This window comes from Saccopteryx bilineata, chromosome 10 (genome assembly GCF_036850765.1).
Source record: "Saccopteryx bilineata isolate mSacBil1 chromosome 10, mSacBil1_pri_phased_curated, whole genome shotgun sequence".
Classification (NCBI taxonomy): Eukaryota; Metazoa; Chordata; class Mammalia; order Chiroptera; family Emballonuridae; genus Saccopteryx; species Saccopteryx bilineata.
In genome coordinates, this window is record NC_089499.1 from 12817265 (window position 1) to 12842526 (window position 25262).

A 25262-nucleotide genomic window follows, 5' to 3' on the forward strand; every position below is an offset into this window, starting at 1 on the left:
TTTTTTTTTTTTGTATTTTTCTGAAGGTGGAAACGGGGAGGCAGTCAGACAGACTCCCGCATGCGCCCGACCGGGATCCACCCGGCATGCCCACCAGGGGGCGATGTTCTGCCCATCTGGGGTGTTGCTCTGTTGCAACCAGAGCCATTCTAGCACCTGAGGCAGAGGCCACGGAGCCATCCTCAGTGCCCAGGCCAACTTTGCTCCAATGGAGCCTTGGCTGCGGGAGGGGAAGAGAGAGTCAGAGAGGAAGGAGAGGGGACGGGTGGAGAAGCAGATGGGCGCTTCTCCTGTGTGCCCTGGCCGGGAATCAAACCCAGGACTCCTGCACGCCAGGCCGACGCTCTACCACTGAACAACCAGCCAGGGCAACCCTTCCTGTTCTTAAGACAGTTGGAACAAATGTGCGTTCCTTGTTTGGACGTCTTTCCGGGTATCCTCCTGGGAGGGGTCTGTTATTGTCTGCTGTCCCGCTTCTCAGACTGGGGAGCAGCCCGGGAAGATTTACATGGAAATGATGCAACTTTGAGTTACCTACGCCTCCTGCCTCCTCATTAAGTGGCCAGAAATGTGAAATAGAAATTTTAAATGTAGCCTTAGGGGCCACTTGCAGCCCGTTTACAACTTATTTTTCAGTATCTGGCTACTCCTTGAGACTCCTTATAAATAAAATAGCACGGGATTGGGATCAGAAGACTGGGTCCTGAGGCAACGTCCTTTCGGTTCTAAGCGATGCGATCCTGAGGCTGTGGACCACTCACTTAACTTAACGGCTGCTTGTTGAAAGCAATGTGTTACTTAATTGTAACTGAAATAAACCTATACGCACAACTCAAGGTGGAGTTGCAACTATATGCTTTATAAATTTGGAGATTATTCTGATCCATGGAGAAGGGGAACAGAGAAAAAGAGAAACAAGATGTGTAGGAACTAATATTTCCCTCTGTGTGGGGGTGAATACATTGAAGGACAGTAAAGAACAGCATATTTTAGTAACTGCTATTTCAATGATTTTTTAACCACTATTTTCAATGATTTCACAACCCCTTGCCAATCAAACCCAAATTCTTCACATAAACTGACCAACTCTACACACCATTTCAAGTCTTCTGTTCCAGGCCTTCCAGACACCTTGGGAGATCTGTCCTTTTTGCTCAGGCCACACCGTGTCCAAGAATGCCCTGTGACTCCTCCTATCTGAGTTCCACCTGGGGTCCTCTCTTCTTCCATAAAACTTCTTTAGGACAGCCCAACACTCTCTGGACCCTCTTTCCTTTAAAATCCCTGAAACCTCATCTGTACCTTGTGTTTTTCTGCTACCAAACTCTGCCCAGGTCTCTTATTCGGCCCACACAGGTTTGTGTGCCTTTAACATGCCAGGCTATGTATGGCGATACAAATGGAGTTGAGAAAGAGGGACAGTCCCTGTCCTTGAGGCATCCACCATGGGCTGAGCAGCACAGCGGTGCCATGGAAGGTGTTTGAGCCAAGTGCTATGCAGGACTCACCCAGCCAGCTGGGGGTAACATCATGACCTTGATGCATTCTGTCCCCACTCCCTCCCATCCCCCACCCCCCACCCCCAAGCCATCAGCCTCATTCACCATCGTGGCTCCTGCACCCAGCATACTTCCTAAGACTCCCACACAGACTTGTGGAATGAATGAGTGAATGAATGAAAAGATGAAAGCAGATGAGAAACGTGGTCCCCTCCCGTCCTCTCTGTGATGCTCACGTGGCATCCATAACAGTGCCTCACCCGGGGCCATCTCTTTAGTGCACTCAGTGTTCTGAGCTGATCCACCGCCGCTGGTCCTACCTGGTTGGAGGAAGGTGGGTGGCACCGGCCGAGACGCCGGGAGGACCCTCGGCCACTCACCTGGCTTGCTGGCAGACGCAGCAGATCCAGACCTTCTCCTGCTTCTGGTAGGAGCAGCAGCTCTTGCAGACATTGAACGCACAGTCCCCGCAGCGGCGCTTGGTGTTGACGAGGAAGGTGAACGGCGAGCAGCAGCGCATGCAGCAGTGTTCCACGAACTTCCGGTGCTTCGAGAGGATGCTGCACTTGCTGCCCTCCTCGTCCAGCTTCTGCTTCATCTCGCTGGGCCCGGGGAGGAGGAGGAAAGAGTAGACCAGGTCAGGGGGACTCTCTCTCCAGACCACCCCCACCCCAGCCCTTCCCATTCCAAGCCGCTGTAGGCTTTTCCTGTACGACAAACAGTAAAAAACCCCAGAGATCGACTGCTTGACAAAATATCCAGAGAGGAACCCCAGTCGCGGGTTAATTTTGTGTGCTTCCGGATGTCACATTTTCCACAAAAAAAGTGTGAAAATCTTATTACTTATGTTTCAGACACTAGACATATATCATTATAAATCTAAGCACATCCTTGAAAAAAAGAAAACCTTTTAACTTAATTAACACCTTTTTAACAGAGCAGGAGATTGTGTTACTATGTTATTGTGTTAAAACATTAATCCTCCCAACAGCCGTGCTGGGAATATGATCGGTGTGGTGCCGGCCCTATTTAACATCCCTGGAAACGGAAGCACCCAGGGGTTGTAGAAGCTTTCAAATCAATGTGAGTCAATAAAGAGTCTCTGAGGGGTGGCGATTCAGAGTTGGATAAAAGACAACCCCTCATTCTTCTGGCCTGCTGACCAGAGGAAAATTCTCAAAATCCGTGACCTAAATGGTGAACAATGGCTGCGTAGATAGGAGTCCCCCTTGCCTGATACATTAGGCATGGGAGTCAATTAATCAGACACAGGTAAGCCAAAGGAAAATGTTAGAATCACCTGGATCTACTACTCTGAGGTATTTATAAATTCTTCTCTTCTCTCTCTCTCCCCCTCTCTCCCCTGCTCTCATATTTTACAGTGGAATGATATTATATATACTGTTTGAATTCTGAAGCCTAGAAAATTATCTTTTTTAGTTTAGATTTTTGAGTGTGTTGGCATAAAGTGGTTCACAGATGGCCTTACAACTTTAAGACCTCTGCTACATTCATAACCAAGCCCTCTCTTTTCTTTCTAAATATTTCTTATTTGAGCCTGAGCTTTTTGCCCCAAACTTTGTGCAGGTGCCTCATTTTCAGCTGCTTCTCCCTCAGAGGGGCTGGCCACACCTCTTCCCGCCATGCTGAAATTCACACTGTGGCCACTGGCCAGCGGAGCTACGGCCCCTGCTTTTCCCGTGTGACTGCGCCGATCATTCTGATTTTAAATCCCCTCTGCACTTCTGACCCCTTTCTTACTTCCCCCCTGCCCCGACTGAAAAAGAAACACACTGAGATATAAGCCACATACCATATTTAAATTGTACAATTGAGTGGTTTCTAGTATATTCACAAAGTGGTGTTGAGCAGTACCACTGTCTTATTCCAGAACATTTTCATCAACCCGAAAAGAAAGCCCAGATGCCCGCGCCCCTCCATCCCTGCCACCCGCCTATCTACTTCCGGTTCTGTGACGTTGTTCATCCTGGACGTATAATATAAATGAGGTCAGGCCGTACGTGGTCTGTTGTGTCTGGCTTCCTCCTTTGCATGTGTTCAAGGTTCATCTCTACTATATATAGCATGTATCGTGTTTTATTGCTTTTTACTGCCAAAGAGTATTCTATCTATGGATATACCATATTTCATTTGTCCATCAACTGATAGACATCTGGGTTGCTTCTACTTTAGGTTATTATAAATAATACTGCTATGGACATTCATGTATAAGTTTTTGTGTGGATAATTCTTTTCAATTCCAGGAGCGAAATCACTGGGTCATATGGTCATGCTATGCTTAAATTTTTTTAAAAACTGCCAGACTGTTTTCCCAATGGTGGCACCATTTCAAATTCCTCCAGCAGTAATAGAAGGGTCCTGCTTTCTCCACTTCCTCCCGACCCTTGTTATCGTCTACCTTTTCTACTACAGCCACCCCAGGGAGCATGAGGTGGTGTCCAGTTGTGGTTTTCATTTGCATCCCCCGAATGCAAGTCAAATGATGAATAATGCTGCATGTCTTTTCATATACTTACTGGCCACTTGTATATATCTTCTCTGAAAAAAAAAATCTATTTAAATCTTTTGCCCATTTTAAAAGTAGATCTCTCATCTTTTTATTGTTGTGTTGTAGAGTTTGTGTCTCCTGGATACAAGTCCCTATTGGTTTAATGATTTGCAAATATTTTCTCTTTCTTATAGTAAACCTCATATTTGATTAGTATTTTTATGTGTTTTTAGTACAAAGAAGCATCGCACGAGCTCACCTCTCCCTCCTATTAGAATTGGAAATCTAGATATGGTTTCTAACCTCATTTTTCACTTAACAGCAACATGTCATAAATATCTTCCCAGGACAACTCAAACAGCGTTTGCCCTAAGCTTATGCATCTGCCGATACCTGCGCAGGGCGTGCTGTGCGGCACAGCGGTCTCCGATACTGACGTGTTCCTTGAGCTGTGGGTAATAAAGAAAGGCTGATTCCTGTATTGAAATGTGAGACCATAGCAGGCCAGCTGTAATTCCATGAGGTAAAATATTTTATGTCTATACTTCACTGAACAAAATGTTTACAGAGAAACGGGACAGGGTTTACGTCTTAAGGCATGAAGGAGTTGTTCTCCAGTCCCTCCGAAGATGAGACAAGTCAACAATGGCTCTTCCGTCTGTAAATAGAAGAATGGCCTCAGCAATTGGCCAGCTTCCATTGATATTTCAGACACACTAAATTAAATGGAATAAAACATCCAGGAAGGAAAGTCTTTGGGGATCAAAACACTCTGTGAGCTCAATCCACAGAAGCACTTGAGCTTTATGAGTTTTGTTTCCTGGTACGCAGGACTGCAAACACCAATTTTGGCTCGTCCCTGTAAAAATCACTCCTCCCCTAGGCTGCCTGGCCTTAGTGAGCGGACCCTCCATCCACCTAACTGCTAAAGCCAGACACAGGACATTTTCTTGGTCTTGTCTCTCCTTACATACCAGTCGATACAGGGTCTACACCAGGGGTCCCCAAACTACGGCCCACGGGCCGCATGCGGCCCCCTGAGGCCATTTATCCGGCCCCCACCGCACTTCTGGAAGGGGCACCTCTTTCATTGGTGGTTGGTGAGAGGAGCATAGTTCCCATTGAAAAACTGGTCAGTTTGTTGATTTAAATTTATTTGTTCTTTATTTTAAATATTGTATTTGTTCTCATTTTGTTTTTTTACTTTAAAATAAGATATGTGCAGTGTGCATAGGGATTTGTTCATAGTTTTTTTTATAGTCTGGCCCTCCAACGGTCTGAAGGACAGTGAACTGGCTCCCTGTGTAAAAAGTTTGGGGACCCCTGGTCTACACGTTATACCTTCTAAATATAAAACATTCAGCCTCCATTTACTTGTCTCAATCTTTGCTTCATCCCCACCCTCCACCCCACCCCAGTCTGACCTGACGTCACCTCTCCTGAGACCAGGGCAACAGCCTTTACTAAACTGAGGACACTTCTTTCTCTTCCCCAATCTCTTCTCTATCCTGTGGCAAGGAAGACCTTCAGAGTATAAAAATCTCGTTGGGTCCCCCACCTCTTAACACGCTTTCACAGATTCCAGGTTTTTTTTCTAAGATGTAACCGGAGCCACCATGGCCTGTTTGCCTTCAAACTCACTGCCTCCTCTTACGATGCTCTAACCGCACAGCCTCTTCAATTTCTTGCTGTCTTTGAAAATGCCATGTCCTTCCTTCTTTGAGCTTTTCTTCCATGATCTCTCTTCTGGAAAGCTCAGCCTAAGTCCATCCCACCCTCCTCCATTTCTCCATGAAAAGCTTTCCCTGATTCTTCAAGTAAATGAAACCCCCAGTGATTCTCTCTCATAACACCTTACTTTCTCTTTGATGACTCTTCACAGTTTCTAATTACAAATGTGTGTATGTGCCTTACATTTGAGTCCATTTTATCTAATGTCTGTTTTACCACCGGAGACTCAGTTACAAAGGAGATTTGCAAAGTATTGCATATTATAGAGAATCCGTGTTGCAGACTATAGACAGGATACTGAAAGCTGAGCACAGCATGTCCAGGACAACAGGCATGCTAAAAGGTGGGCCCTTAACAGGAGGTGCAATGCTGCCAGTGTTCCCACTGGCAAATATTTCATTTTGATGCCCATGAAGTCAAATCATATTGTTTCAAATCACCCATCCACGAAGTCAGTTTTCCATGTTTTAATACTTTCATCTGGATCATTTTGAAAACCATGATTTTTGCGGCTTATTAATTTTGTGCAGCTACTTTAATCTTGGAGCAATTAACAAAGAGGGTTTAATGGCCAATAAAGCCATAGAATGAACTTAATTACGGAAATCACACCTGATGGTAAAACTAAGCCGGAAGGTGGACGTGTGTTATTTCATGCATTTAACAAATACTGTACTGACTTTGTCATAGCACTGTGCCAGGTACCATGAGTCATAGATGTGGATTCATGACAGGAGCCTGCAGTGCGCAGGAGCAGACGACCATAACCACACATGACGTGTGGAGATTAGGAAGAAGCAAGACGTGAACGTCTGGAGTGGACCGGACTCAATGGCCTGCAGTGGAACGCTGACCTCTAGCACAGCCCCACGTCCATCGTGCCCCAGCATCATGGAGCAGCGGGGAAATCCTCCCTGGGCATCACAGATTCCTTCCTGGCAAAGCTTCTGTTTTGTGGCTCTAAGTTCTTCTACCAAACGCCAATTCTCTAATATTTCTCTAGCTCCTTTTTCCAGTGTTATGTCACTCAAGGAAAGGTGACAAAAGAAAAAAACCCTTTAAAAGTTTTTTGGAAGAGAAGATATCACACTGTCTTTTTACAACAGGAAGTTTGGGAAATCAGAGTTAGATTTGCTTGTATTCACTGGATTTAGACGGGAGTGTGCGGATGCCTCGGGGTTTCGAGAGCAGGGCTCCAGGGGAGCGCTGAGCTCTCTAAAACGGTCTGGGACTTTTTACCCAGTGAAGAGGAAGGATAATGGCAGACGGGCACAGCAGGAAGTCCGTAAACTTCACAGTCAGACTTGGGCTGAAACAACTATGTATCTCTTACCAGGTGCCGAGAAAACTTATTCATGTATAAAAAAAACTCTCAAAGCCTTCGTTTTGGGGTCAGAAAAAAGAAACCCATGAATTATACCATGCAGCTAGAGGTCAGGAAGTGAGCTTTTTCAGAACCAGAAGGAAGAATACAATGACCCCAATACTAAATAAATGCCAACCTGACCTGGTTGGAGAGGTGTCATCGTTCGCCTCTGGAATTCCGAAAGACCCGAGAAGACAGAGCTTATAGAGCTCCTTCTATGTTCTACAGCAGGGGTCCCCAACCCCCAGGCCACGGACCGGTACCGGTCTGTGGGCCATTTGGTACTGGTCCGCAGAGAAAGAATAAATAACTTACCTTATTTCCCTTTTATTTATATTTAAGTCTGAACTATGTTTTATTTTTTAAAAATGACCAGATTCCCTCTGTTACATCCGTCTAAGACTCACTCTTTTTTTTTTTTTAGACTCACTCTTGACGCTTGTCTCGGTCACGTGATACATTTATCCGTCCCATCTTAAAGGCCGGTCCGTGAAAATATTTTCTGACATTAAACTGGTCCGTGGCCCCAAAAAGGTTGGGGACCACTGTTATACAGCAGCCGTTTCAACCTTTTTCATCTCATGGCACACATATACTAATTACTAAAATTCTGCAGCACACCAAAAAATATATTTTTTGCCGACCCAACAACAACAACAACAAAATAGGTATAATTTTGATTCATTCCCACTGGACGGCTATTGTTGTATTGGCTGTTGCCATTTTTCAATGCCTTCGTTTGACAATCTAAGGGAAAAGAGGTCAGTGTTCCTGACTTAATTGTCAGGTATTGCATGTTTAAAAAATTCTTGCAGTATACTGGTTGAAAAATCGCTGTTTTATAGTACACAGAGAGCTAGCCATAAAAGTATAAACTCTCCAGAAATTGTTAGGATGGTGAAAAAGTGCATTAAACAAAGCCAGTCCGTTTCCTTCTCTTGACCCCATCGCCCTCAGCTGTCACTGTAGGCATGTCCTTTCCAGACTCTCCCATCCCCTACGGCTGAAGCAGGCCAATCTCCCAACTCTGCTCTCCAGGGTTCAGGTTGTTCTGAACCAATGAAATTCTTGTCAAGGGACTCAACCCACGTACAAGCAGGTCTTCAGCACCCCGTGTCCGGCGCTTCACAGAGGAGGTCTCATTCACAAGTTTGTTTTCTTTTTCTGGCCCCACTCTCGCCTGCACGTACCCGTTCTCTACAGATTCCTTGAAGGTGCCTCTCAGGCTGCCGCGCAGAGAGACATCACCTGTTCCCACACGGAGCCAGCCCAAAGTGCCGGCACAGGCAGAGGGCTTATTTCATATCCTAACGGGTTGTCCCGGACCGTTGTCTCCATCGTTTCTTCCTCACCGCCTCCGCCTTGCTCCTGTTTATTGTCCTCTCCCAGATTCTACCCTCTCTGCACATTCTTCAGCTTCAAAATGCCACCTGCCTGCTACAGTGACTCTAGATCACTTCAGATTCATGTGTGTGAACCAGTTATGTGGACTGATGGGAAAATTGAGTCTACATCTGCTCACAGATTAATTTCTAGACTTTAGCATTACAGTACTATTAAAATAAATTGTCTGTCTATAGATTTAGCTATGGAGATAGATATCTATATAAACAGATAAACATGGATATAGACGTTTCTTCTTTATAGGTGGCTACTGATTGGCTTTAATTTTTTTATTGATTTTAATTTATTGTGTTTACATAGATTCAAGTGTCCCGCCAAACACATCCCCCCCACCCCCATGTTACCCTCAACATCCCCCTTGCCCCCTCCTGATTGGCTTTAATATATGGTTTTGATTGGTGTTCATCTCCCTCCATCATCCTGGCACCTCAAGCTGCTCACCTGGTTCCAGCTCTGCCTGTCACCATGCCCCTTATGTCTCTGCGGCCAAAAGCTGAGGCTTCTGTTGTGCTCACGTGTAGCTTTTCACAGTGGTAAGGTACTGCTGGAATCCAGCTTCAAAATAACTTCTTCAAAATGCAGTTTAAAATGAGGCGGAGGACACAGCGTCACACCATAAGTCAGCTACCCATGTGTTCTCAGGCCCTACGTTCTCAACTAGTCTTTCGGTCAACGTGGCTCAAGTGCCTTTTATATGCTTGGCCCCACGCCGGAAGAAGAGGCACCGCTTGCACCCTTGAGGAGGGACGGACTGACCGACACGCGGCCACACACTGCAGTCTTCCTCCACAACGTGTTGTCTGAGTGCTGAGGACTGGCATTGCCTTCCACGGGGCTCCCGAAGCTCATGACCCCGTGTTCTCCCTAACCCCTCTCTCCCTCTCACTCACAGGTGCAATCAGTCACCATGGCCGACTGGATCGGCCCCGAGATATTTCTTGAATCTGCTGGTTTCTCTCCAGTACCGCTGCCTCCACGCTGGTCCACACCACCACCATGTCTTGCCGCCATCACCTCTTTTCTGGGCCTTCCAGTTGTCAGGACGGCGGAATGTTATTTCAGAAGGACTAGTTCAATAAGTCATTTCCAGTCTTAAAACCTCTGAGGTGTGTGGCCTTCTCACTCCTCTGATCCCAGCCCCTGGCCGGTGCCGGGCACACCAAGGTGCTCTGCGGTGTCTGCTGAGCGCACGGCTGGAGGAAGTCCTTTGTGGCTATGCGGTTATTCTCTAACTCCCGAAGAGAAACACTGAATGGCCCCTCCCCCGGCCCTGTAAGGACAGTCACCCATTCTGCACGGGTGCACCACTGGCCGCTGCACTGTCCAGTGGAGGAAACCTCTGTGCCTGAGAAGAAAAATCTCTCTGTCTGGGATTGTACCGAGTTGTCTCTTGTTTCATGGAGCTGTCTCTGGAAGTTTCCACAGAAGCTGTCTGACGGCCTCATCGCACACGTCCCTCTCTTATTGTGAGTCGGTAGGCAACCACGTTCAAAAATTTTGCCAAATGTATATCGTTACTATTTACTTAATAGTTTTCTTTCAAACATCTCACTTTAAAACATTAAATACCTAGCCCTGGCCAGTTGGCTCAGTGGTAGAGCATCGGCCTAGCGTGCGGAGGACCCGGGTTTGATTCCCGGCCAGGGCACACAGGAGAAGCGCCCATTTGCTTCTCCACCCCTCCGCCGCGCTTTCCTCTCTGTCTCTCTCTTCCCCTCCCGCAGCCAAGGCTCCATTGGAGCAAAGATGGCCCGGGCGCTGGGGATGGCTCTGTGGCCTCTGCCTCAGGCGCCAGAGTGGCTCTGGTCGCAACATGGCGACGCCCAGGATGGGCAGAGCATCGCCCCCTGGTGGCCAGAGCGTCGCCCCTGGTGGGCGTGCCGGGTGGATCCCGGTCGGGCGCATGCGGGAGTCTGTCTGACTGTCTCTCCCTGTTTCCAGCTTCAGAAAAATGGAAAAAAAATAAAAAATAAAAAAAATAAAAGGTCTCTCTGAATAAAAAACAAACAAACAAAACAAAAAAAAAACATTAAATACCTCGTTGACTAATTCTAAGCATTTATATCCATGAACTATCAGGCTAAATATGTTTGATAAATTTTCTCCTACTACGTATTAAAACAAAAACATAGCCTGTGAATATATTATAAAAAGTGTTTAGCCCTATACCACCTGCACTCATCCGGTCCACCAGCAGCAGTCCGCACACCACCCTCTGGGCAACACTACTACAGGGATTGATGAAAACTAACACCGGAATGCAGACGCTCCCCATGTCCTCTAGGTATTTGGGTCCCGGGAAGGAGGAAGGAGAAGGTAACAGGCCGTGCTTCTAATCTCACAGCATTGTTAGGGAGAATGAACACGGTCTGTCCTTTCCGTCTGTAAAAGCTCGCAGGAGACCGGCCATCGCAGCTGCGGGCTGCCCAGGGCTGGCTGGGGCGATGACCGGCCACACGGCGGGGGACAGCACTTGACACCAGTCTCATCAGCTTTGATGGCTTATAGTCTGGCCTTTGTCTCACAAAATTAAGACTCCTGAAAACAAGATATTAAAGAAACAGAAGAGAGAAACTTACAGATCATCAAGTTCAATCTCTCGAGTACCTTCTGGCTGCGACGCGGTGGAAAGATTCAGTGTGTATCTTCCCCATGACATGGCCAGGGACCAGCTCCCTGCAGACTGAAGGGGCTTCGCGACAGTCTGATGGGCTTTCTGCCTGACACGCTGGCTTTGGGACTGAAGGCGCGAGTCAGCCCTGCCGTGGGCAGGAGGGAGCCGTCCCCAGGGAGAGCAGATGCTGCCTCCAGCCCGGCCTTGGCACTCCTCCGAGCCGCGCTGCCCTGAGGAAATGTCAGCGGCAGTTTACTTGGGAGCCCTCAGGACTGTCTTTCTGGGTGACCAGATTGCAGTAACCAGGCAGTATACATTTACTTATGACATTTATCAGCTTATGTTTGTAAGTTCTTTTTGCATCTATATAAGTTTTATGTGTTTGGAACTCCGCTGTGTTTGAAAAGGAATGTTCACACGATAAGTAATAAAGTTATTGACATTTAGACTTTATTGAAGGGTTTATAACTTAAAAGTAATAAAAGAAATGTTTGTACTTTAAGTTATACTTGAAGTTATCCTTTAAGTAATTAAGTTATGGCCATTTAGCATGCAAACTAAGAACAGGTAGACACACATATTTAAAGTGATGCTATTATTTCATTGAAATCATGGTTAAGAAAGTAACAGGAAGGTTGACAGTCTTTGAAGATTAAGAGGCGTGAGCTCAGAGTAAAAAAAGAAAAAAGTCTTATAATCCGAAGGACACAAGCCCGCTGCGCCCACAACCTCAGGCGGCAGGCGCTGGGATTACTGCGTCTGCCCAGACTGCCGAGTGCTGCCCACGTGGAGTGTCTCGTCATCTGCTCTCAGAGGGAAGACAGAGCAGATTCATGGTAGAAACACGGACAGTTGGCTTTCAGTTGCTTTTGTTTCCTCTCTGAATTAAGAAAATATTTAATTTTAAAACCCTGGTATATTATACTAAGTGAAATAAGTCAGAGAGAGAAAGACAAGTACCATATGATTTCAATTATATGTGGAATCTGAAGAACAAAGTAAACAAAACAGAAACAGACTCGTGGATACAGAGAACAGACTGATGGATATCAGATGGGGAGGGGGGAGGGAGGCTGGGTGGGAACGGTGAAGGGATGAAGAAGTGCAGACTGGCAGTTACAGAGTAGTCTTAGGGATGTAAAGTCCAGCACAGGGAATACAGTCAATAATATTGTAGCAACTATGTAGGGTGCTAGGTGGGAACTGGAAATGTTGGGAGAACAAGTAAAATATATGATTCTCTAACTACTGTGCTCTACACCTGAAACTAATATAAAATAGTATTGAATGTCAACTGTAACTGAAAATAAAATTAAAAATAAATTAAAAACCCGACCCTGGCCGGTTGGCTCAGTGGGAGAGCGTCGGCCTGGCATGCAGAAGTCCCGGGTTCGATTCCCGGCCAGGGCACACAGGAGAGGCGCCCATCTGCTTCTCCACCCCTCCCCTTCTCCTTCCTCTCTGTCTCTCTCTTCCCCTCCCGCAGCCAAGGCTCCATTGGAGCAAAGATGGCCTGGGCGCTGGGGATGGCTCCTTGGCCTCTGCCCCAGGCGCTAGAGTGGCTCTGGTTGCAACAGAGCATCGCCCCCTGGTGGGCAGAGCATCGCCCTCTGGTGGGCATGCCGGGTGGATCCCGGTCAGGCGCATGCAGGAGTCTGTCTGACTGCCTCTCTGTTTCCAGCTTCAAAAAAATACAAAAATAAATAAATAAATAAATAAATTAATTAATTAATTAAAAACCCTTATAATAATAAACACCTAAATGTTAACGGTGTTTATCTTTAGATAGAGAGCAGCCCCAATTCTCTTTAAACTGGAACTGCTCATCTTCAAGGAGGACAGAGACTAGACTAACATAACTGAAACCTTAATTTTTTTCTATAAAAAACTTAGTGGAAGAGAGAAAATTTTGAGTAGTGGCTGGCTGACTTTTCTTTTAGGGCCAATTTACTTGTAGTTGAAATTTCAATGACTAGTTCATTGTTATTAATAAGCAACCATGCCTGGGAAGATGGGGGTTCCTCTTTTAATAAAACATGTGACTTTATTCTTAGTTCAGAATAAGTAAATAAAATTAATCACAGAAAAAAAGAAAACTACTGGTAGCCGAGAATGAGGAAGTGGCAGGGGTAAGCAGAGAGCACCAGGTACGGATGATTGACATCTTGGAGAGTGGAGACTGACAGGGAGACGGTCTAGGATTGGCAGGCAGGGCTCAAGGCTCGTGACTCTTGTGGTCCTAAAAAGTAGAAGGTCATTACAGTAGAGGCAGTGAGCATGGTGGAACCTTCCCTCCATCCACACGCGGCTACTCGGGTACAGCAAGAAGTGCAGAGGTTCGATTTGAGGTTGGACCAGGGGTGGGCGTGGCCAGGTGAGTGTGGTCAAAGGGGCGGAGGCAAAGGACGGAAGGTGAACGCAAAGGAACAAGCATACGGATGGAGTCCAAGCTGAGTAAGAGTGACATCGGGACAAGACGGCATCTTGACAATGAAAGAGGAAGTCACTGGAGCCAGTGGGACCACCAAAAGACAGGAAGTGGGGGTCAGAGGTCGGGATGCTTGAGGTCAAGAATTTGGAGTCTGGGCACTGTTGAGAATGATAAGGACCAGAGAAGGGCCATGGATAGGAAGATCAAGGGAAGGCAAAGACCCGGAGACCAGGACGCTGGATGGATCACTGCAGGGATGAATGCCGAAGGCACCAAAGAGGAATGGAGGCCTCACAGGGCATGGGCCAGACTGAGAGTGTTCCAGGCAATAAAGAGTTCCATGAATGAGGAGGACTGGCTGCAAGGCTGACAGATGGCCAGGCAGTACATTCAGCTAGCAAGCACTTCACAGGACCTGAGGTTCTGGTCTCGAGTAGGCCCAGAGTGACAATGGGTAGAAGATGTGGGGTGGTGTTGTCTTTGGGGAAGAGTCGTGTCTCAGAGCAAAACAGCAATGGCAGCTCTCAGAGAAAAGGCAGAGGACAGGGGGCCTCCGCTACGATAGTTGTGAGGCCCCGGGGGCAGAACAGAAGGGTCTGGCGAGCTGAAGTGGTGGCGGTGAAGCTGGATAAGAGGCTGAACTGTGACGCATGGGGACAGAGTCCAGGGATGTAGGGGGCTTGGCCTTGTGGGCATGAGGAGTGTAAGGAGGGTCAGAGGGTTGATGGGATGGGTCCTGGAGGCCTCTGAAGGCACAGTGGACAGAGGTTCTAATTACAGCCTCTGTCTTGAGACTGGCCTCTTGGGTTAATCCTGATGGCCACACCGGGTGGGAGGCAGACCTAAGGCAGCAGTAGCCTGGTCTTGAATTAGCACATAGGAACCTCTCTGAGCCTTCACCGAGAGTTGCATTTCCTTGCTGGAGGAAGTGGCCCTTCCATGAGATAAAAATTCATTCTGGAAGAATAATTAATTCAATGCATACTTCTTGAGTTGCTATTGTGCACTATGCATTGACATATGGACGATGTTGGAGAGCAAAAGAGACTAAGATCCCCGATCTTGAGGTGCTTACATTTTTTACATAATGAAAAAATAAATTAGATCGTATAATAAGTGATAAGTACTATGGGAAGAAGGAAAAAGTAGAGCAGGGTGCTAGTGGTGGGAGCTTGCGATACTAAATAGGGTGATCAGAGTGAAAAGGTAACTTGAAGGCAGTGCAGGGAAAAGCATGGCAGGCAGAGGGAACAGCCAGTGCAAATGTCCTGGAGTGGGATGCTTGCCTTCTGTGCTGGAGAAACAATTAGAGGACAGGTGGCTAGGGGAAAGTGAGCAACAGAGAGAGAAGAAGGGAGGTAAAAAATTAGTAATAGATGTGATTAAATAAATGGGAACTATTTATAGAGAAAGAATTCATGTCCACATAAACAGCAGCATGTCACACAAAGCAGTCTGAGTTGAAAGTCAGGTCCAAGGCAGGATTAGAATTCAGTTTTCCTCATTTACCTTCACCTCTCTGAATTTCAAGTTTCTTCTCTGGAAATGAGAAGTTGTAGCAAAGATCTTTCTAAGCTTTCCTCTGGTTCTAAACCCAAGCCTCGTGGGAATAGGGACATATGTTCTATCTGGTTGTAGGGGCTTCTCTCTGGAGGCTGCTAGAAGCTTGTTGAAACTGAAGCTTAGACTAATCTTCATACAGTTTGCTATGTGGCTGCAAGAGTTGTATTTCATAGCCTATTATCCCCCAGTTAGCATTTTTTTCAGCATCCACTAGAGGGCAGCCCTGCACTTAGAACTGGGAAAAAAGATCACTTCCCAATCACACTATATATATCATCTATTGGGTCATGATGACTAGATCAGAATGAATAACAAGACACTGAAATCTTTCAGTAGGAATCAGCTTTTCAACATTTGTTTAGTCATGGGAAGTGGCCTAACACCAGCTGTTGAATGCCTGGTTTTAAGCCTCTCTTCACTTTGCAAATAAGACATTCGCCTGCTGTGCTGGGAAAACAGTCAGAAGACAGGTCGCTAGAAAAAAAGTGAGCAATAGAGAGAGCAGAGCCCAAAGAACAGGGCTTCTTGTGTATGTGATTTATTGTACAAGTGCTCTTGAAATAAGGGGAGAGAAAGCAGCAGACTAGGAAAGAGCAAGGTGGTGAGCGGAGATGTGGTTGCAGCTGGAGTCCGCTGCAGTCTGACCCCGGGAGTCCGCTGCAGTCTGACCCCAGGAGCTCCAGAGCCTGAGCTGTACTGCTGGGCTGGTCCCACACTCAGAAAAGAGGATAGCCTTTCGTACCCTTGTATTAGTACAAATACAAGCCTTTCGTACCCTTGTATTAGTCAGTCCTGTCTATGGGAAGCCATTCCACCCCTGAACCAAAGAGGGGGAGAAACTCTCCTGAGCTGGGAGTGGCTGTGAGCCACCAGCAGCCAAGACCCAGAGACAGTGGGGACAGGTGCCCTGGACCAGGAAAGGGGACCTGAGCAGGGCACTGCAGCACCACTACTGAGCGCCCTGCCCAAGGGTATTGCTGGTAGGTATCAGGGCAAGGGATTTAATCCAGGTTCTTGGGAAAGTTGAGAGAGAGACTTGTATGTAGTTATTACCAATGTCCTTAATTATAAATGTATAAATACATTTTATTGTAAATAATGTCAATAAACTAGGAAAAGGAAAGAGATATATATATTAAAAAAATCAGGAACCAAATGTAACCAAAATAAGGCTGTGGCCCTTTGGGACATCTGCTCTAACTCTATGGCCAGTTCCAGGCCAGCCTCAACATATGAATGCATCCCCAAAACATAGATCCAGTTCCTACCAGACACCGGAGAGTAATTTCAACTTTATGGAGAGTTTTGTGCAGAAATGGAGGTGTAAATTATGTGGCACATCATGCAGAAAAACTTCTTTTCAAAAACTCCCCTTCCGCCTGCCCTGTGGTGGGGCAGTGGATAAAAGCTTCAATGTGGAACGCTGAGGTCACTGGTTCAAAGCCCTGGGCTTGCCCAGTCAAGGCACATACGGGATGTTGATGCTTCCTGCTCCTCCCCACTTCCTTCTCTCTCTCTCTCGCTCTCTCTCTCTCTCTTTCTCTCTCTCTCTCTCCTTTCCAAAATGAATTAAAAAACCCAATAAAATAAAATAGACAATGCTCAGTAAACAATAGACATTAGTAAAACAAAAATACAAAACAAAAAAACTGCCCTTCCGACATCTCTGCTGTGACCTGAAGAATCTTTTCTTTTCCCCAGTCTGTCCAAGCTGCCCCAGAACCACCTTCTGTTTTACAAGCACATCCTGGGATGGGGGCACAGGGGCTGGGGGCGGGGTTAGCTCATCTGCAGCACAAATACACTAACCAGAAGAGATACTTCCATGCTTTCACTGGGCATCAAAGTGTTCTCCAACCTTCCTGAAAATCATAGCCACAAGAAGGAAAAAGGGTATATTTTTAGGATTTTCAGCTTCACAAAGAAGGAAGTTTACCATTTCCTCACAACAGGTAACATTTCCTGGAACCTAATTCTAAGTTAAATTTCTCAGGTGGTGTTTATCTTGGGTAATCAAGTGACATAAAGGTTTGTGTTTTCAAATACTTTGTAGAGCGTGCCTCCCTATTCATGCCTAGCCTGAGAGCTCTCTTCCTGTTCCAGACCTTATCATAACGTGTAATTAATGGCTTTGCACAACTAGTCATTTGTTTGCTGGTGAACGGTCTCCTCCACTAGAGCTCCGGGAGGGCGGGGCCTTGCATGGGTGACTCACTGTGCAGCCCAGCCCTCCCCCAGGGTCCAGTTGCAGGCTGTTGGCTATTTGTTGAATAAATAAGTAGAATAGGTCAAGCATCAGGGTGATGTGGTGTAGCAGGATGGGCTGTCGGACCTTAAATCAACAGGGTCAAAACAGTCTAGCACAATAATCAAAACTGAGTAATTTGTGATGGAGAACACTTATGATTAATAACTCCTTTTACTCAAGTTTTAGGGTTAAGAATGGTTACGCAGCAAAGAGGCATAAATATATATACATGTATCTGATATCCTAAGGAGACAGTTTGACCAAGGAAACCAATGTCACCCTTCTTTTTTCTGTGGCAGTACTGTTTCTCACTTGCCTGACAATGCCTGATTCGGTGGCCCCTAGCCCGCACGGGCACCGGCCGGATTAAACAGCTGGAGCACACAAAGGCTGAAACGGAATCCAGGCCCACCTTTTCAAATATCAGAAACCTGAATTGCAGGTTTATATTTAGCAATGATATTTGGCTATGGATTAAGCCTTGTCAAAAGTAAAATTTCAAAGAGATTTCTGAGGAAATAAGTTTCCACGATTGCTTTAGGTTTGATAGGTTTTATTTTTTAAGTTTTTATTTATTGATTGATTTTAGAGAGAGAGAGGAAGAGAAGGAAAAAGAGAGAGAGAGAGAGAGAAACATTGAGTTGCTGTTCTGTTTATTCATGCATATTGGTTGTATCTTGTATGTGCCCTAACTGGGGATTGAACCCGTAACCCTGGAGTATTAAAACCACGCTTGAATCAATTGAGCACCTGGCCAGGGAGCCTTAGGTTCTAAATATTTCTAAACTTTGGTTAGACGCTTAATATCCATTCATCAGCACAGTAAATGCTTTTCCGCATTATTCTAGACAACTCAAACTTATGGAAAATAAAGTTGACATATCTTCTTATCTATGAGTTTGATGTTACTGGGTAAATAAATAATCCTGGAGGAGTTTTTGCCAATGCACCATAATATATTTTTGCCTTAGAAACTAAAAAGTGTTTCTAAGATTCCATTTTCAGGAGAAACAAAGCCAGTAATCATGCTCATGATTGAGACAACAACAATAAATAAATAAATAAATAAATAAATAAATAAATAGCAGATACTAAAAAGACACCCCTAGAACATGTTTTAAGACTGATAATATTTACTGGTTAGTTTTCCCTAGTGGATATTTTATGATGTTGAAATGACTAAATTTGTTACGAAAATATTTTGTGTCATTCCCAAGAGACTTGGCAGGCCGTAGGCTTCTGAAACATAATGTTCAGCAATTATTGTTGTTTAACACAATCAAGGCCACTGAGTATTTGTAAATAATGTTTAACTGCCATTGTGAGTGGTTCCTCTGGTAATTTCCTTTGGTGATGAAATTGGCAGTTCCATTGACAAAAATGTTAAACACTAGTAGGTGATCAAACCTGTCCACCAGAGTCCAATTTCTCATCTCACATAAACATATATGGTGCCACCAACAGACGTGGGCATTGCTGCCAACACAGGTCATGAATGGACAGTAGATCCATAAACTCTTGTTCGATACTCAGGCACTGAGTCTACTAAGTTTTACTGGGTAAACTTATCCACCCCCTACTCTATGCAATCAGTTATTGTCTCCCTGTTCTGTTTGTATCTCTACTAAATAGCACTCAAACATTAAGCCCATCATTCTGTTAAGCATTTGATATGCTTAATTTCATTTAATATTCTCGGAAGATAGAGCTTGACCCTGGTTTATAGCTGAGGAAATTCAGGCATATTACAGTCCGTGATAACCAGGTGTGTGCAGGTGCACTTCCCCTTCTAGGATGTTGAGTGAGTTCTTCAAAACCACGTTTGGTTTATCTTTGTATTCTCCAGCCCGATCAGTTCTGCTTCATTCCTCTCGTGTGCTGTAAGTGGCCTCCAACCCTGGGCCCTGGTGGCACACAGTGGACCCTCTATCTACACTTGCTGTTGTGTTCTGACCTCCAATGTGAAACCTGTCCTTAGGTGGATGTCTTAGAAGTGACATAAGTTCCCGCAATTGGAAGAAATTTGTCAGATAAAACTGTCTCTTCGGGAACTTGGCAGTGGTTCAGATCTAGCAGCCAGGCTGACAATGAAAAGGACTCAAAACGTCTCCAAGAAAGGATCACAATGTGATTGACAGAGGGCCCCTCTGCACCAAGACCCCAATGACGTGGGCAGTGAGTAACGGAAGAGGCAGCATAACCCTTGATAAAGACCCAGATTTCAATAACCTCCTTTGATTTGCTACATAATGGAAACTTGAGTGCTAAAATAAAACCCAGAAAGATGAAGACTGCAAGGAAGAAGTAAAGTCATAGATGCCAAATAATACAGAGAAGGATTAATACTGACAACAGGTATGAAAAGAGCCCAGAAGGCAGAGGTCTAAGAGACAGACCAACATGTGGAAGGAAAGGCAGATATAACAAGCCAGGAGATGGCCCAGATAAGGAAGCTGATTGTATCTAGCAATCCTTTTGTGTGAGATTTAAAAATATATGTTTTGATCTAGAAGACTCTTCGTTCTATTTTCAACCATGAGGCAGTTTCAAATGGAGACAGTAATTCTGATCATGTTTGGTGCGAGAGAAAAGATTTTCTAGAGCCAGATAAGCCACACCATATGTTAAGTTTTAACTTCAAGCATCATTCTAGAGCACTCAAGGACCTTTGGAATAAAAACGTTAAGATAAACAAACTGGGTGCCTCAATACATACTGATGAAGTGTGAAATAATGTCTAGCATCTGCACTGGCTGTTTAAATAGAAAAGATAACTGAAAATCCAGCCAGGGCAAGGTTCACTAGAGTAACAATAACTATCCCATCGAACAACTGTGCACGAACCCAAAGACGTCTATAAGATAAGGTCAGAGTGCAGCCCAGGTCCCACAGGCCTTGGCAGTCCTTGCCAGAGAATGGGCTCTTTTTCTGAGCTGCATGGAAGGCCATCCGAGGGTTTGAACAAAGAAGAACACTGCATTCTGTGCTCAGTAGTGTCTGTGACTGGTACTGCACCCAGGGCCCCTCGCAACTCGATGCACACTCATTCTCTCAATTGTTGCCTTGCTTCTCTGAGAAATTGCCTTTGGCCATGCCCACCCCCCAACCCTGGTCAGACTCTGTTCAATGTCTGACTAGTGCAGCATACAGAAGACTGCAAAGGCCAGCCCCTCGCCTTAAGGTAGGTAGGACAACTCGGGTGCAACTCATCATCCCCGTGGGATCAGGCTGAAGCTCACACCTTCCCGGCCTCAGCCTCTCTTGGACACGCCCCTTCTCCTCAGAGCACTCCCCCAGCCAATCAAGAGCGTCTGAATCCCTGTCTCAGGCCCTGCTTCTAGAAAACCCATCCTCCGCAGCATGAGGACCCCTGTCCTTCACAACTTGTGCTGTCACTGTCATTTTACGCTCCCTTCTGTGATTCTTTCACCGATGTCTGCCGCCCCACTGGAGTGTGCGCTTCCGTGCTCACCACCGTTTCGTCAGCACCAGCCACGGCAGCCCGCAGTCATGGAATACGTTAAACACATCTTGTAAAAATCTTTTCACCACCGATGTCAATTTTCACGGCAAACGTATCGTGTTGATGATACTCATAAAAGGTGACAAAGCATATCAAAGCATGTTTGTGTTCATTTGAAAATCTAATCAATTGCCAATTTACTTGCCATTTAAAAATTGCCTCTTTAATGCCATGAGATCGTCCTCCAGCTGACTGTGTGACAAAAGGTTGTTCACCTGAGCATATGTGGCGGGCTTAGCTGCTTGGTTTTAATAACACTGCAAATCCCAAGAGGGACAGACTCATTAAAAATCTGGGTTGAGCGCTGCATGAAAACTCTAGTCTGTGAAAAAGACTAGAAAAAGACTGTGAAAAAGTTGGGGCCATAAGCATTCTGCAGTTATTGAGTTTGTTTTCATTCAGCAGTCAACACGCGTATAGAATGAACCCAGGGGCCATGTCTACAGAGGGCCTCCTCCCTGGCCTGTGTCATTGCCTCCTATCTGATGCCGTTTTCTAGAAGTGAGGTGATAAGCAAGTTCTGCATCAAACTTGATGTTGAAAGGAGGAAAATACTACAGCCTGCACTATAAGGAGAATGGGGATATAGGTGATGTATGTGACAATTCTGATAACATTTAAAAAAATGCAGATTTCAATAAAACACCGAAGTATAAGTTATAAAGAACTTTTCTTTCAAATAAATGTCCTTGACAAGATTATGGGGCAATCCAGTGAAAGATTAGCACATTAAGTTTTTGTTTGTTTTTCTTGTTTGTCCATTTCTTGCTTTCAGTTTTATATGTTACCTATGCTTAGCATGGTGGTGACCATACCAGGGAGTACAGAGGTAGTCAAGCGGAAAGAGGCTCAAATATATGGTGATAAATTAAGATTGGTCTTTGGACGCTGGGCACACAATGTAATATACAGATGATGTATCATAGAAATATATACTTGAAACCTATATAATCTTTTTAACCAATGTCACCCCAATAAATTTAATAATAAAAAAAATTAGAGTATTCAACTCACAGTCAATGATCTGGTCAAGATTAGATTGGAAATAATTTCTTGGTTATCTCTAAGGAGTCCTGTTCCTAATCAGCATGTGGCCGGGTTTGTGTCAAATTTCTGAGAAGACCGTTTATGTAAATACAAACATATAGCATTGAGAAATCATAATCCTAGCTGGAGCACAGAGTCCACAAGTGTTTTTACCAGACAAGAGAGACAAGATGCATTTAATCCGGGAGGGGGTGCAAACTCACTGTGCACAGCCCCCAGGGCATCTCACGACTGGCAGATACGACAGACTTCTGTGGGGGACATCAGCCAGTCTCCACTGTGCAGCTGCCCCCATATCTACAGTGCCCGTCACTCACCGTTAACCTTCCTGTCTCACACTGAGACGCTGCCCGTTAGTGACTTTATACCAGTACCCTCTCCTGGCTAAATGATACCTCCGGGATCGCACAGGTCTGATCAATACCGATGCAGAGAACACAGCTTGTCTGAATTTCTGTTTTAGACTGGAAGTCCAGGGTAGATATTGATCATTTCACAGATGCATCGTATGTTTCCCCTGGCCTCAAATCATGGGCATCAATTAGTACCAGCCCTCATCAGTAGCAACATGGTACCATCCTGAGTCTAACAATACCCAGACGATGACGAAGGTTAATCATTCTAACTACACAGTGAACTCACCTCTAAGGGGTCCTACTGAGATGAAGGTCGTAGAGCCTTTTTATCAACAAGTGGAAGTTACTTTCCTGGGTCTGTGAAAATCTCTACCCTGTTCAGTCCCTAGGACTGATACAACAGGCACTCCACAGACATCGATGAATAAACGAGTTCCTGTGCAAACGCAAGAAGGGGGAAAGCTGGACCTTACACTGGAAGCTGATGACCAGCAATGACCATCTGAGAAGAAGGAGGGATAGAATTCTATAGGAAAAGCCTGGAATGTCTGGTCCAAAGGAAGCACAAAGGAAGAGGTCAGAAGGTGCAAATGCTGGAAGAAGAAAGGCTGACTCAGAAACTAAATAGACTTGAGGAGTGCAGGGTTTCTTCTTTCCATCTCAGTGTTTTCTGCAGACCTCCACTTCACGAGGAGGCTAGCTTCATCCCAGTCGTGTTTAACCAGAATTCCTCATACCAAACATGCTAACAGAGGCAGTGTGTCCCTCTAGTGGAGGTAAATGCCGAAGGCATCGGCCTGTGAGAGTGAGGACCACCCTGGCTCCCAGGGCAACAAACGAACACCGGTCTGGAGCTAGTGGGGCAGAGCATGTGCCATTCATGTCAACAGGACATCCTGCCCAGGAGGCGGTAACAGCCCCGGTATTGACTGGGACTCGTGCGCTCTGACTTGCCTGTCAGGTTCTGGGAGCCTGGTGACAGCGAGTGGTCCCCTGAGAGATCTGCTCAGTGCCCTGACTAAGCCGGTGCCTGGTTTGAAGGACCTGCCACCCTGCACCCCTCAGTCCTCGGTGTGGACTGTCCTTCAATGCACTGGTCCTCCTTCAAACTTCTCTAGTCTTTCTCTGGACGTGCTTCTTAGTAGATAAGGTGCAGAGAGAAGTGAACGCTTTTACTTATTACCTCCTTTTTAAAAAATCAACTGTTTTTATGATTAAAGGAGATTCAGAAAACAAAGTACCAAAGAGAAAAAAGTTACCCAGAGGTCATCACTTGCAATAGTTAGCAGTATTCCCTCCAAGTCTTTTCAAATCAATACAAAACCACATATATCCATTCTCTACTCAGAAAACTGTTGTCTCACTATATATACATTCCAAATACAAAGACAGGCCCAAAAACAGTCACGTTACTCAAGCCAGCTGAAACGAGAGATGAAATCAAGACTTTCAGGATGTGAGGTGTTTGTTTTTTTTTCTGGTCCAAAGGAGATGCTCACCAATGGAATCTAGCTCCATTGCCACTATGAAAGGAAGGGTTTATTCTCTCATTTCCAAAGAAAAAAATGAGAGGAGGAAAGAGAAGGGACTGGCAGGCTAGTAGAGAGCCCTGAGGTTTGTACAGCACACGTCTCTACTTCCTAGTCCGCTCGTGTGCACACTCACCTTCCTCAGCTAGCGGGAGCCCTGAGGTTTGTACAGCATATGTCTCTACTTCCTAGTCCACTCATGTGCACACTCACTTTCCTCAGCTCACGGGTAATCAGAACATCCCTACATCGGAAATTGATGAGAGAGAACGGTCTAAACAAAAATATCAAAACATCAAAAATCTGAATGGAACTTAATACTTTTTAAAGTGCACATATTTCCTTATTTTTTTCCAGCACGATCAGAAGGTCCTACAAACCCATATTTATGACTTTTGAAAGTAACTCTGATTCATACCAGTTAAAGTTTAACTCCATGTCAAAATTATTCTGCCTCAGAGACTTCAAAAGCATATCCTTCTGCTGATATGGTGTTATTTTCACCCAATAAAAAGGAAGTTAATATGTGAACAATTACATGCTGGGAAAGATAGCGGTACTAATAATAATCACATCTTCAGTACATTCTGAATAAGAACTAAACTGCCAAAAATTACTACCTTGGAGAAGAAACTAGTGTTGTTAATAATTATTGCCATTGAAAGAGAAAATTCCAGGGTGAATATCCCTATTTATTCTAAATTGTCTTTGTGAGTCACCGGTCTTGCTCACACTAATATCAGATGTTATAAGAAGTAATAGAAGATCAACGTGTTGCCAACACTTCGTTGCTAATAGTCCTAGAAATGAAGATACCTGATATTGTGCTTTGAGGTGATTGATGCTTTAGAAATGGTGAAGACCTGTAACTGTCAGTTATATTTTTACTGGCATTTTCTTGCTCAGGAAGGTTGTAAATGCCAGTGCTGCTCTACGCCAGGAAATGGAAATTATGCATTTATTAGAATTCCTTAACTGGCGTTATGGGCAGCAGATGGCTCATGAGTTATTCATAGGTGTAATGTGATAAACTGTAGCAAAACCTCTGACCCGGTTTTATTCTCAGCCAGGAGTCTCATCCGTGCAGACAGCATGGAGTGCTTGTCATACGGACTGATAAGAATTTCGCTCCAAGTCAGCACGCTTTTTAGCTGGTGTCCCCAGGATCTTGAAGATGCAGATTTCTTTCTTGCAAAGACAGCAGATTCCCTATGGACCTTCTCTGAGATGAATTTTGGAGATGTTCCCATTTGGCTTTCTATTTGACTTATGATCCAAACATTCTTATAAATAAAGCATAGTAATCTATACTATCTTCATACTATTTTATCTGCAAATCCTCCTTTATAATCCTCAATACGATACAGAAGAAGAATTACAGATCTGGGCACATTTATTATATCACAATGCTATAACCTGCCTAACACTCACAGTTTTTATAT

At 45.1% G+C, this 25262-nt stretch overlaps 1 protein-coding gene across 5 annotated transcripts in view; it reads right to left on the minus strand.

The window, feature by feature from the left end:
- The window catches only part of MYRIP (myosin VIIA and Rab interacting protein), a 232449-nt gene that overhangs the window by 136975 nt on the left and 70212 nt on the right, over positions 1-25262 (minus strand). For all 5 annotated transcript variants that reach the window (XM_066244530.1, XM_066244529.1, XM_066244533.1 and 2 more), the window contains one exon: positions 1880-2101. In XM_066244530.1, the coding sequence (XP_066100627.1) occupies positions 1880-2101 (222 nt within the window). The remainder of the gene's footprint in view (positions 1-1879; positions 2102-25262) is intronic.